This window comes from Halyomorpha halys, unplaced genomic scaffold (genome assembly GCF_000696795.3).
Source record: "Halyomorpha halys isolate HHAL.00 unplaced genomic scaffold, Hhal_1.1 Scaffold1124.1, whole genome shotgun sequence".
In the NCBI taxonomy this organism is placed as follows: domain Eukaryota; kingdom Metazoa; phylum Arthropoda; class Insecta; order Hemiptera; family Pentatomidae; genus Halyomorpha; species Halyomorpha halys.
The window spans coordinates 71,479-85,644 of NW_027108426.1; the positions used below are offsets into that span (position 1 = coordinate 71,479).

Consider the following 14,166-nt stretch of genomic DNA (forward strand, 5'->3'; position numbering starts at 1 on the left):
TCAGGTCTTCAGATTCCGGCTAAGCTGACTGAAATTTTTGTTTCAACAGAAAAAAAAACAGTGCTTTTTTTTTTTCTTTTACTGAACGCAAATCCCGACCATCTTCTCCACTTAAAATAGTAATAAAACTATTTAATGTGAGCCAACGTTTTGCCCCACGTTGCAAGGCTTCATCAGGGCTAAAAAAGATACAAACTCTTAAATGAGCTAAAGAAGTAAACAAATAAATACCAAAAATAAAACTTGCCTGAGTGTGGCTAATTTATTTTCTTAATTAAAATTAAATTTATTTTTTTATTTATTTCTTTGATTAATTATAAAATTCTATCATATTTTATATTTGTCCGTTATTTTTGACAATTAACAAGGAGAGATGATTAATTTTTTTCAAATATAAAAAAAATTAAAGATACTTAAAAAATCGATATTTAAGCCTAATAGAATATAGACTTTTTTTTTGTTGTTTATTTTAGGATTTTTGTTGCTACTGTTCACCTAAACATTCATAACTCCTCAGAATTTTACAGTATTTATAGTACCTCATAAGTAGCAGAAGATTTGATTTGTAGATATGGATGATCCCATTGGTTAAATGGGGTAATAAATTACCTGGCAGTTTCTTAATATAACTTTAGATGGTACAGTTTTTCTAATACTTGAAAAATTAATCTTATAAGTATCACGCAACATTTTTAAATGGAAAAGTTGTACTTCTAAAACTGATTCAGGAAATATCTCCCAAGACAAAAAATCTACAATTTTTTATATCAATCAATAAGATTTTTTGTTGTATTCAAATCTTTGAAACCAAAATGAACAACGAACTAATATACACTATTTAAAAAAATTATAATTATTTATCTTGAAAATACAATACAAGGTAACATTTAACTGTAGGAAATGTATCAAGCACATAAACATTTACTCAAAGAACTGTTAACATTAATATATTTATATATATTTTCATCCGGGGAGAGGCAGAAATGTAACTCGGAAAGAATTTCTAGGTATTAATTATATATTATTCTCATTTCCTCCATAGCAACTGGTAACATAAGGAAGAGATGGTAGTTGCATCAAAAATAAACAGCACCGTTAGAATTCAGTATCAATCAGATATTATGAAGAAATACTGTCATTACTACATTTCAGTAATGATAACTGCTGAAGGGATAAATTAGGACTTACTTATTAAGGAAGTATTGCAGCCTATTTGGTATAGCATAATAATAACTCAGTGATCACAGCGTTGGGTTGCAGTAACTGTTGGCATCTCCAATAAAGTCTGCAAAATCTGAAAAAATAAATAAAGTAAAGTAAAAAAAACTTGAAAATATAATCAACATGAATTTTTCACTTAACTCATATAGATTGAGAGTATGAAAAAGTGAAACAGAAAAAAAATATGACATCGCAGCTAATTTATAAATAAAATACAGGATATCAAATTAATAGACTTCTGATTGGAGAAGTTTGTCGGGGGGTGCGGTCAGCAAAGAACAACATAAATAAACAAAACCATATTTATTTATTAACCATATTTATAAATATGGTTTTGTTTATTTATGTTGTTCTTTGGTGACCGCCTCCCCTCCCCCCCGACAAACTTCTCCAATCATTAATCTACGGTCAACTATCTACACCTCATAATAGACTTCTGAATAGATTTTGACATCTTTGGCTTTAGGCAAAGGGATGACTATCAATACCTCCAAGAGTAAAGTACCGGTTCTTTCCCGAAATGAGGAGAAGACAGAGTAACGATGAGATTTTCTAAGTGGTCGGGAACTTTAACTACTTAGGCACAATCATAGATAGACTGGGCAATATAGACTAGAAGATAGCAAATATGATTGTTAGAGCGAATCAAATCTATTATAGTATATGGAACAGCTTCATTGACCATCGGAATGTGGGGTAACAAATCAAGCTCCATATGTACAAATCCGTATACTTCTCTACTCTTACCTACGAGAGTATAGAGCTGGATGATAATTGACAGATAGCTAAGCAGAATCACAGGAGCTAAAATGAAGTTCTTACCTAGAGTTGCAGGAAAAACTATAAGAGACCACGTAAGAGATAAAAGGATTAGGGAGGAGCAGAAATTCCTACACTCAAGTCTGCCCTATAAACAATTCAGCTTAAGTGGTTCAGTCATGTTTGTCGAATGACAGAGGACTGGGAACCCAAAAATGTGATGGAAGCTCGACCCACTGGCAAGAGGCCACGCGGAAAGCCTAGAATGTTGTATCAAGAATACATCCAAAGGATTAAGGGAAGCCACTCCAGCAACTCTGCGAGAGCCGTGAGGCTTGGCAGCGTTGGATGGAGGACCCTCCACGCTAAAGTATGGCTCAAAGGAGGAAGATAGAGAAGAGGAAGAAGACTTACGCCATATAAGGTTTATATAACTTCTGAAAAGTGTTAAGGAAAAAATAACCTTCGAGGACGGAGTAGAAGATGATTTTTGAGCAGTGACAGCACTACCCACTACTGCCACACCCCGTATGCCAGAAATAACGAAGAAGGAGGATGAAAACAAAATACATTGGAAACAGTTGTAAGTAAATTTGATAGATCAAATAATGGTGAAGGTAATTAAGAATTTAATGCATAATAAAGTTTTCAGTTTAACTAAAATTATATATTATTTTATTATACAGATAAATGAAATAAAGTTGTTTCAAATCTATTGGATTATCACCCTACACACAGTTGGTGCAATACAAAACATTCCAAGGACAGTCTGAGAGTATTTCCCGAAAGTCTTTTCCCTAGCCCTTTGATCTTCCCTTCCGACCCAATGAACAGTGAACGAAACTTAAGTCACAGACAAGAAATGTGCAGTCAGCATCATCCAATCCCCATTTAAAGAGGAGCTCAAGATTTAAAAGTTCGATTTGGCATTCTGTTTTATTTTCTTCATAGCGAAGAATGGTTTTTCAATTAAATGTAGATTTATGTCGATTGACCTTCACAGTTATAATTAACTCTTATTCTATTAAACAAGTAAATCAGGTCATAACTTGATTAATCAAATAGGAAAAAATAATAAGGTTAAAAGAGGGATCAGTATGAAATCCACCAATACCAGAATAAGTAGAATTCTATATACTGATGTACAGCAGAGGACTTCTCGTGAGGACTCGAGAGAATGACTAATCCCTTGTTCCCTTAGATGCCAGTCAAAGCGAACAAGGGATTAGTCCCTTAGACTGCCACGTTGAACTATTTATAGCTAAAAATGACGCCGAGAGGCGTTTGTATTACCTTATGCTTCTTCGTATAGATCTTGCCCTTTCACCATACGTAAACGTAATTCATGACTAAATTTAATAATCCTTTAACTGGAAGAGTCTTATGGAATTAAAATTAATTAAAAGGTAATTATTCTCCTATAATGTATGACTATTAGAAAGTTTTACTCAATAAATGACATTAATATTATAATATATTAGCAAGTATGACAAATAGGAGAAAATTATATGTCATATATAGGTTTTTTGTTATCAACAGCCTGAAGATGAGGGAAATCTCCCGAAACGTTGCTGTATGATATGAAATAAACTATTATAGTTTAATAAGGAAGAAATTTTGTCATTCACTAAATCCATTGTAATTCATGACATATTTACGGAAAAATATACAAACTGAAATTATAAAAAATTAATGTTGATTGCTCAATAACAATTTTCTTTAACATTGCAGAAGCGATGAAACTTGTGCGCGCGCAACCCAGTAGATGACTGATGAAGTAATTGCTGTTCCGGCCTAGTAAACCACTTCACAGATTTTAACCCACTGGTCTATATTCTGGTTCATCGAGGGTCAGAAATGAAAATCAGGCATAAGGCTTTTAAAGCGACTTAAATCCGGTGTGGCTCAGACCGTGCAGATGCATAAAGATTGACTTTCTAAAATCCAACGACACGTATAGATTTACTAGTAGAGGTTTTGTATAAGACAGAAAATGAAATCCCAGAAAGAGTTACAATTTTGTATTCTTCCTGCGTTCATGATAGCTAGGATCAGCTTTTTGAGCGGTCGCGTGTACATCTGGATCGTCAGAGGATTGAATCTTTTTTTTTTTTTTTTTTTTTTTTTTTTTTTTAATAATATATAACCATTTGTCTAATAATATTTTTCAAGAATATAGAAGCTTATCTCTCTATTTAACCCTTTTTTTATCCCCCTCCCTTGCTATCTCTGGCATACGGGGTGCGGGAGCAGTGGGGGAGTGCGCTGGGGCTTGCGCATGCCACTACTCCCTAGGATCACCAATTTTTAATTTTTTTTTTTAACTGTGGTGCAGCCCAGCACTACGTCTGATGGAGTTGCACCTTGTCCACGACATCCTTCTGGGTGCCTCCATAATTCCTAGGATCACACCTTTATATATGGTCATCGTTGCAGGGTATCTGAGGCCCCAAAATGCACCCCCTATCCTACTTAATCCATTAAGTGACAGGGTCACCCTGTCCTTTAGATACACCAGGTGAGAAGTGGCATCGAATCTTCTTCTTATCCTCACCCCAAGATATGTCACCTCCTCACTCGGCCTCACCCTCTCTCCTTGGATATTCAGGGTGATAGGACGAGCCCTGCCCATGGAGCCTCTTATGAGTATGGCTTGAGTCTTGGCTGCTGCCATACTCAACTTCCTCTTCACGCACCACTCTCCTACGAGACTGGCACACCTCTCCGCTTCTGTCTTTAGTCTGGATCTGCTGTTCTTGGCCACGATGACTGCCAGGTCGTCTACGTAAGCCGTGGCAAGGAACCCCTTGTCTTCTAGTTCCCCCAGCAACTCATCAAATACTAGCTTCCACAGAGCTGGTCCTAGGACCGAACCCTGCGGACATCCTCTTTCGATTCTTCTCTCGACCTCGTAGTAGTTACCCCTGATCCTGACACTCCTCTTATTGAGGTAACTACCTACGAGGGAGTATAGATTACTGGGGCTGTCGAGCTCTTGCAACCGCTGGAGTACGCGGGGCCACCAAACGCTGTCGAAGGCGGAAGAGATGTCAAACATTATCAATAAGACATATTTCTCCGCCCTCTCCTCCACGTCTCTACGCACTCTCAGCAGCGCATCCGAAGTTCCCTTGCCACGGGTCGAGCCAAACTGCCGCGGATGACTTGCAGCAATTAGGATTGGTCTAAGGCTTTGGACGATCATGTGCTCCAGGACCTTACTAGCTACTGGAAGGAGGCATTGAATCTTCTCTAACAATATGTTAGTACTAAAATGTATGCTAATAAATTCAGATAATGATTGATTCAGCATGGTGTTTTTGCTGAAACATATGTCAACAGTTTATTATCCTCCAAGAAGCAGTCTAAAATATCTTACGGCCTCATAAATTGTGAAAATCAGTGGAATGATTCTGCGTTATTTCCAGTGTCCTGGAAAAGAAAACAACGGAACACCTAGTCCCATCTTTTTTCTGTTGCAGGATCGAGCAAATTCCAATTGGATGCATGATATACATGGTAACTCTAGCTCTCCAGTGATCGAAGGATGGTTACGTTTTTCCGCTTCCCTCAAACTTTCCATACTTGTTGGTTGAGGCTTTACGGCGTAACACCCTGAGGTCATCAACGCTCGTGTTTCGCATTTTATAATTCTATTTCAAGATTTGAAATTCTTTAGATAATTGCTAAATAAATTTAAATAATTACTTATTTTAGAACTATTTAATACATATAACAAACTTTTGGGTTTAGATCTTATTCAAAAGACTATTCCTCTTTAAGAAAATTAAAACCATTTCTATGTTTTTTGGTCATCATTTAGGGCATCCGAAACACTCGGTCTCACTCCTAATCTACGTAAGTTCATGGAATCGAAATGGCATTCTTCAAATATTGACTGTCAGTACTGTTACTGACTGTAAGTACACTGTTGCAGTACTGACATTTTGGCGGTGGTTGATTATTGATCAGGTATGCATGAATTAAATTCGTATGACCTATTCTCAATCTGGCCTCCCTGCGATTGGAACGGTTTGATGTGGTCCATGGTTTAATCGTTTTTATATAGTCTTTAATTTGCTTGGTGGACTTTCATTTCACATGGCTTGCCAACTAGCTAATATTTCATTTTTCATCGGAAGACTTATTTCTTGGGGTGTCAGCATGGCCGCGCCTCGACCCGGAGGGGCAAGTGCTTGTTTGGCTAACTTTCCATACTTTTATCGAAGGCATGGTTAGACTCTTGAATCAAGAGCTTCTTATCCTCCCGCTTAGAGTTATCGAACAGGTTGTACAGTGGAGCTTGGATCGTGGTATGGATATATGGTAACAATTCATCATTCCCAGAAAGCTCAGCAGATGGTAGGGGAATTTCATCATATTTATTACTTAAGTAGATAGGTGTAAGATGCTCTTGATTTCCACTCGGTCGACTTTCGGTCAGCCAAAAACATATCTTCTCACATTTAATAATAGTCCAATCTCTTCTAGAGGTTTGAAAATAATTTTTATATTCTTTGCGTGCTCCTGTTTATCCCTAGGTGCGATAATGAAATCATCTAAGTATGAAAATACATAGTCAAATTCTTGTAGAGCATGGTTCGCAAAGCGCTGAAACATCTGAGCTATATTTATAAGGCCAAATGTAATTTTTATGAACTCAAATAAGCCAAAATGTGTTATCACTACTGTCTAGGATTTGTCGTGCTCTGCTATGTGGATACGATGATATGACCAGAGATGAAAATATCTTCATTTCGTTCAATTGAGTAGTCAAACTAAAAATCTTAAGAATGGCATAATTGATGAGGTATTGTCTGTGCGCCACATACATGAATACTTTTATCGTTATCAACAACGTGAATCAGACTGGCCCTAAATGATCTCGATTGACTGTAAATTCCTTCTTCCATCATCTGCCAGAAATCCTTAACATTATTGTTCTTGACGTGAGCTAATCTTACCTTGAATTATTCTTAACTTGAGCTGATTGGACTTGCTATTAGTATGGTTACTGTTGTATTCAACGATACGGTCCTTTGACGGGCGATTGCCTGTGGATAATCGGAAATCGTTAAGGATGTGCGCACAAGGACAGTCAGCTGGTAGAGTGGAGATGCCAGCAGATGTGATCGTGGAAATTAAGTAACGTGTGCTGAGCCCTGTTTCCTAGTATATGAGTCGTCCATTATGTAAGTCTACCTTAAGCCAGTGTGCAAACAAAAAATCCGCCCCAATTATGGGTTCTTTCATTGTCCCCTACCTTAAGACATCATAACCCAAGTGTGCAATTGTACTTTATAATCTAATATGTCCTTTTAAGATTCCTTTTCCAGAAGAACTAGTGCTCTGCTAAAGCAGTTGCCTACGGTTAGCCAGTATAGTGTACCTTTATTTTCCCATTTGAGCTATTTTACAAACCTATTTTACGTAAGAAAAATATCAGCTAAGGATTTTTGACGTGATATAGGGAGGATTAAATTTAGATGTTAAGTGTTAATACCAAAACGTATTTACATATCAGAGTCTATATATTCATAGAAGTAAAAATTTCAATATATTTATTTATTTATTCAATATATTCATATATTCATACATATTCACTGGTGAACAAAACAAACAGCAGAAAATAAAAACAGAATGGTGCAGAGTAATATAGACACAACTAGTTTTGTTTTCTCGTAAAATTTATAAATTTTAAGTGAAGATATATGATTGAAGAAAGTTTATTTGTTTCTTAACACCCTGAATTTCGTATTTTACACACATTAAATCTTGAAATTTGTTAATTAGGTTTATTGCCATGTATATTTGTTTAGAAACCCGGGCAGAGAAAAAGATTTAAGTGACAGGTTGCTAATTTATTTTGACAGGAGTGGAAAATATCGAAATATATTCAGAGGATACGTCATAAGCATAAAATTCAACTTACGCAGGCCAAATTATGAACGACACTATTTGAACTGTATGATGCTGTCCTATCAATCACATTCTTTGGTAGTTTCTAATTTTCAACTCATCATGGATGCTGAATCATAAAAGGCAAAAACTACCTTATGTAGGGTATTTCTTTAGCATAGATGAATTTAAATTTAAAATAGAATTCCTAAAATAAATATAAATTGCTGAAGATGAATAAAGTTCATGTTTTTGCTCTTTGGAGTTTACAATCGATTATCGTGTCAGCGATTCAGTTTTACTTCAAATTGATGTTCTGTTAACTTAATCAATGTTATCAGTATTTGTAGGTTATTTTATTGTTTCTAACGCTTGTCTTTAATTATGGATAAAAGTGCTAAAAATGAAGTCTCCCCTTTACAGAATTATTTTAGTTATGACGCGAATACAGAATCTAATGTATTTGATGAACTTTCGACAGCGAATTCTTCAGCCATGATGTCAAGTATAGTGGAATCAAAGTCCACCCAAGATTTATTCAACGCAGCTGTGAAGAAGAAAACAGTGGAGGTTACTAACAGTGTATCTTCTCTTTCTCTAGATCCTAAAGAAAGTGAACCAGTGGTTTGTAAAATATTTTCACAAGACAACTCATCAAAGACATTTTTTGATTTAATTAGCCCTTCTTCAGAACTAGATAATGATATGGGTGCCAGAGAGTCTCATTGTAGTACATCAAGTTCGTTTTCAGATTTGTCATCTGTCAGCGAAGGCCCTTACCCATCACCATTACAGGGTTTTGAAGATGTATCTGATGTGTTAAATGGGATGGAAAGTGATCGATCAAGGGAAGCTTGGATACCATCAGAAGAAACTAGACGTGCTCTTATATTAGCTGCAACATCCTCTCCTGGTTCTTATACTCCTGATAAAGAGTTGTTAACTATGCCCGGTACTGTTTTGGAAGAAGATATGGTCGATGGAGTCTATCAATTAATGAAACAGTATTTCTCAGAGTCTGAAGCAAACCAGCGTAAAGTTTTAACAGTTTCTGATGTCTCTCAAGATGAAAGGGGGCTCAGGGAATTGATTCAAGCTGAATGTTTCAGAGCAGCTGTAAATCTGACTGGGAGATTGTTGACTCCTTATGGTCAAGGCTATAATAAACAAGGACAACCAAGTAAACACACAGTATATACTATTCAGCTGTGGTTCACTCGTTTCTGTTTGTTATTGAAACTGAATGCATTTCAAGTTGTTGAATCAGAAGCTAGTCCATGGTGGGATTTAGATAAGCCAGATTTATATTACCAATTTTATCCAGAATTATACGGTGGTAAATTAGGTACTATGGTTCCTTTTCAAATGAGGCTTTTGTTAGCAAGTTTACCGGCTTATTTAAAAAATTGTCCTAAAGCTTTTGAAAGACTTTATAGTGTTTTAGCTATAGTGAGGAAGATACTTTCAAATTTAGATAATGGTAAAAGTGAAGATGGAAGTCTGATCGAGCTCAGCCCAAAGGAGAGGGAAATATCAAAACAGGTATGGAGCTCGAGGGAAGCAAGAGTTCTTCATTCAATCATCAATGTTGCGTTAATGGCTAAAAATTTTGTCTTAGCTATTGAAGTATTGCAATCGCTTGCTGATAAAAGTGTGTCAATAAATCAAAAAAGGGCTCTAGAATCTGCTCTTGGAAGGATATTTCTACAAGTAGGAGATGTTATAAATGCTGAAAAGTGTTTTACAATTGCAAATTCATTAAAACGTAACAAGAAAAATACATTGAGTACGAACACTGCTGATCTTCGTGAGTTAGTGGATCAAGGATTGGTTCATGTTGCCCAAAACAATTTCAAAGAGGCTCATGAATTGTTTCAAAAAGCATCACTTCTTGATCCATCCAATATTATGGTCTTAAACAACATTGCAGTTTGTTTGTTGTATATGGGACAGTTAAAAAATGCACTGACAATTCTAACTTCTGCCATTGATTGTAATCCTAGGCATGCTTTACATGAAGCTTTGCTTATAAATGTATGTACATTGTTTGAATTGGAAAGTTCACATTCTGATCAAAATAAACTAGCTTTACTTCGACAGGTAGCTAAGTATCGTGGTGATGCATTTAATGTATCATGTTTAAAACTGCCTTTAAAGTAGCCTTCATCTAGCCGATTTACTTATGGTTTTAAAAAAACTGGTTACTTTAAGAGACTCTACAAGAAGAAGTATTAGTTCTCTGATAATGTTACTGATAAGGTATTTATCCTGTTAAATTTATTTGTAAATATTATATTTATTTATTGTAAATATATGTATAAAAAGAAATGTATATGTAGCAAAATGCTTGATTGTACAATTGAAATTCGAACAGTAGCTAAGATTTGTAAATAATTCTAGAAATCAATGATTAATTATCTTTTTCATTGAGTTAATACTTTTTCCTTCACTTTTTTACTGACTTTCTATGATTCAGTATATGAAAATTTGTTAAAAAATTAAAGTGTTATTTTAGAAATATATCTTGAAACTCACAATATTTTCCAGATATTTGGTATGTTGTTAATCTTAATAGCTTGTTGGTTTTTGTACAGTAGAAATAAATTTCAAAAAATGTTAATGGTACTATTTCTCAAGTATGTTACTTTCAATTCTTTGAAAGTAACTATTATATTTTTATTATTGTTGCAAAATAGTTTCAAATTCAATATGTTAGTGTCTGAAATAGAAGTAGTTGAAAAATATTATAATTTGAAATTACTTGATGTTCCTGTTAACTGTGGACAAATCAAACTTATTAACTATTCCCCTGAAAAATTTTAATCTAATTATGTATTCACCAAAGCAACAAATGAATCACTAAAATATTGGTCAATGGTAGGTAAGTAACCTAAGAGTTAAGCAAAACATAAATACGAGAATTGCATTCAGTTTTCACCTCGAGGATTTAGGTTATGATGGATTTCTCAGGAGGGAAGTTTCTTGGTAAAGACTGTTTTTATTATCAGCATAGAACTTCAGGGTTTGCTAAACTTTTATTTATTAAGGCACTGGTAAGTAAGCTTTGTACATAGATTGAAAAATAATACAAGCTAAATCTAAACTTGAAGTGTTCGGATATAAATTGAGATATATTAGTATCTTTGTTTATTAGTTGAAAGAGTAAATATGACTTGTATCAACAAAAAAAAAATCCATAATTAGAATAAGTAATACTTAATTCAATCTTTTATATTTATCCACTGATTTGGAGTATTATCCCATCCTCGGGATGTTCCTCATAACAATATCAAATTTTTTGTATAAATAATTAGCTCATTATAATTTATGAATTTATTATAAAATCAAAAAATTCAATATATTCTTTCTTTTTTAGTGTAATACATCTACCCTTATTTATCTACTCATTATATTTCAAGTACAAAAAAAGTTAAGGTGTCATTCAATAATTTTAATATTATTTATGCGAGTATTTTAATGTTAAGTTATTACCTTGTATGGCGTAAGCATATTTATCTCAAGATATGAACCCTGTCCAATCTGAAAATTAATTCAAAACAAAGATTTACTTCTAATGGACTCTGAGAAAGAGAGAGATGGAGATTGATATTATGGTCTACTTAGTGTAGCATCGGACAAAAAATAATGTTAATTTGATATGCTACTTAAAATTATTTTTTGTGACTTAATCTAATTTGATATGCTACTTAGAGAAAAACTTCATGAGAAGAGGGGAATACCCCAAAATGTTGGATAAATTTAAAAACTAGAATAAAAGATTATTTGTTTTAATTACAGAAGAATTTGTTTTTCCTGATACAAGTATCTGAACCTTTATTCTTCTATTGAATCTAGTGGAGTAAATAATACTATTCACAGATTACATAACTTTGTTATTCTTTTGTGACTTGATCTTTACCTTGTAAATTTTGTATACAAATGTCCCATCTTTATAGGAAAATCAAGCTCATAACAAAAAAAGTATAATCGAACATTAACGAAAAGAGATGGTTTTTTTTTTTAAATCCCTTATGTAAATGGTGTCAAGTCCAAAGTTTGAAGAGAAATTTGGGCTTTTGTGCAGTATTATTGTTCATTAAGGCATTTAATTAACTTTAAAAAAGCCAAACTTTTTAATCCTGCTTGTCTCAAGATTATATTTGTAGACTTAACTCCCTTTGCACAGCAAACGTAGAATTTGTTAAGGGATGAATCCGGTCTGAAAAAATGTGTTTGGAGTAGAGAGGCTTTGTACTTTAGTTAAAATAAATTATTGAGATTGATATCAATGTTCTCTTAACATTTATTACCTGAGTACCAGCTCAGTTTTAACATAAATAAAAAAATTGGAAGACGATAGTTGACTGTATGAAGTAGATTGTAGGAATGTAGTCCAGCCAATAAAAGTATCAAAATAGTAGAAGAAAACTATTTATTTATTGTTGACCAACATTTCACCCCTCTTTGCAGGGATGTCAGATGACGAATCTTTGATACCTTTATTGACTGCCACCCGGACTATCTTCCGACAAGCTACTTCTTACAGTCAACTATCTTCTTCCAGTATGAATCAACAAACATGAAGAGTTGTCATCTTTGTTTCAATCTGACAGCCCTGCAAAGTGGGGCAAAATGTTGGTTAACAATAAATAGTTTTCTCCTACTATTTTGATACCTTTATTGACCAGGGCTATCTTCGTACATTATAATTTAAAAAAAACAAAGAGCTCAAATAGGAATTTGGGTTTTATCTGGATGGGAACATTAAGTATTTGACAAATATTTCCTGTTTCCATTTAACCCTATAAAGAGTAGTTGATATTACCTGAGGGATAAATCAAAGTGATGAAATACAGTGCTAATCCCACCCTACTATCTCCTATGAATGTAACAGAGAATCTTCCTGTGTCTGCCTCCCATCAAGCCCTATATAGACTATTATATTTATGAAATATATTGCAGTAAAAGACTTGAAGATAAGTTTAGTGACTCAGATTTTTTTTTAGTGTTCATAAACTTAATCTGCTCCCTATAGCATTTCTTAATATCATTTTGTTGTTCCATTTGGTTATAATATACGTAAAATTAAATTTTAAACAATCATAAATTAGATCTCCATAAGGTAATCATCAAAAAACAGTGTTGTTATTACGTCAAGTACTTATTTTTAAGAAAATTAGATTATGCTCATAAAAAAACTATTTTTATATTAAATATAAATAAGGTAAGCTCATAACAAAACTATTTATATTAAAATAAATAATCAATAAAGGAATTATGCCGTTATTAAATTACTGAAGGTGAAGCCAAATTTATGAATTAAATATACAGAACTCGTTAAATTATTGATGAACTGAATGAAGTATAACCAACCCACTTAACTTTTTTTTATTCAATTTTTAACTTTTTTTAGTAATAGTTGTTCATTTTTTGTTACAGAGGTAACATTGAAATTATATGATTTGAGTATTTACGTTTACACCTTAACTCAGACACTAGCCACAATAGGAAGAAAGTGTTATTTTTTTTAAACAGAAACAAAGTATGTAAGTAGAGTTATGCTCTATTGTTTATTATTTCCCACTTCTACCACTTTTCATAATTCAGGTACACCATATTTTTTTCAGATCTAGAAACTCGTGAATGACTAACTAAACTCACTGAGTTGACACTCTGCTCTAAACATATCAAATTGTAAAAAGTATATTTATATTTGAAAAATTTTAATATTTTTTATAATGTTAAATGTTTAAATTTTCGTATAATGAAACATTATTATGAATCACAAGTAGCCTGTAATGTAAAAACTTTACAGAATATTTTATCAATATTATTTTTTTTTTATTATTAGAATTATATAAAAAATTAATATTTATCAAATGAATAAAACAACTGATATAGGATTTCTTTATTTGTATCATTATTTAAGATATAATTTATATCATGTAAATTTAAGAAAGAATGATTAATCTTTCTCGAATCAAGACATTGTTATTAAATCAAATATAATTTGAATAATGGTTGTTTTTTATTATATTTTCTAAATATAGCAGATAACCAATAAAATACCACAAGTGGCGTGTCTTTTATTCCCATCCAAATTCATTTTCATTAAAAAATAATTAATTATTTACTGAGTAGATGAACTTCAAATACTCTTAAATTGTTGGACATGCTTGTGACTGACTACTGATAATAGAGAAAGATGTTAATCCTTATTAAAATCTTTTTATAACTTCCTAGAGTGAAATATCTCAAAACTCTATTTTTGACTACTAAACTACTTTT

The 14,166-nt window shown here is 33.2% G+C and overlaps 1 protein-coding gene across 4 annotated transcripts; it reads left to right on the top strand.

Moving 5' to 3' along the window:
* The first annotated feature begins 8,169 nt into the window (after nt 1-8,169).
* On the top strand, nt 8,170-13,765 carry LOC106688403 (trafficking protein particle complex subunit 12). 4 transcript variants are annotated; one of them, XM_014432837.3, is made up of 3 exons: nt 8,170-10,137; nt 13,318-13,424; nt 13,506-13,758. In XM_014432837.3, exon 1 carries the CDS (start codon nt 8,263-8,265, stop codon nt 10,036-10,038), a length of 1,776 nt encoding a protein of 591 aa, XP_014288323.1. In that variant the 5' UTR covers nt 8,170-8,262; the 3' UTR covers nt 10,039-10,137; nt 13,318-13,424; nt 13,506-13,758. The 4 variants fall into 4 exon arrangements, with proteins under 4 accessions (XP_014288323.1, XP_014288324.1, XP_014288321.1 ...); XM_014432838.3 differs by having other exon boundaries at nt 13,318-13,420; XM_014432835.3 differs by having other exon boundaries at nt 8,170-10,931; nt 13,318-13,765.
* The last annotated feature ends 401 nt before the right edge of the window (nt 13,766-14,166 follow it).

Bases quoted from the DNA above. Each gene is read 5' to 3' on its own strand.
- LOC106688403 (XM_014432835.3), top strand. From the start codon at position 8,263: ATGGATAAAAGTGCTAAAAATGAAGTCTCCCCTTTACAGAATTATTTT.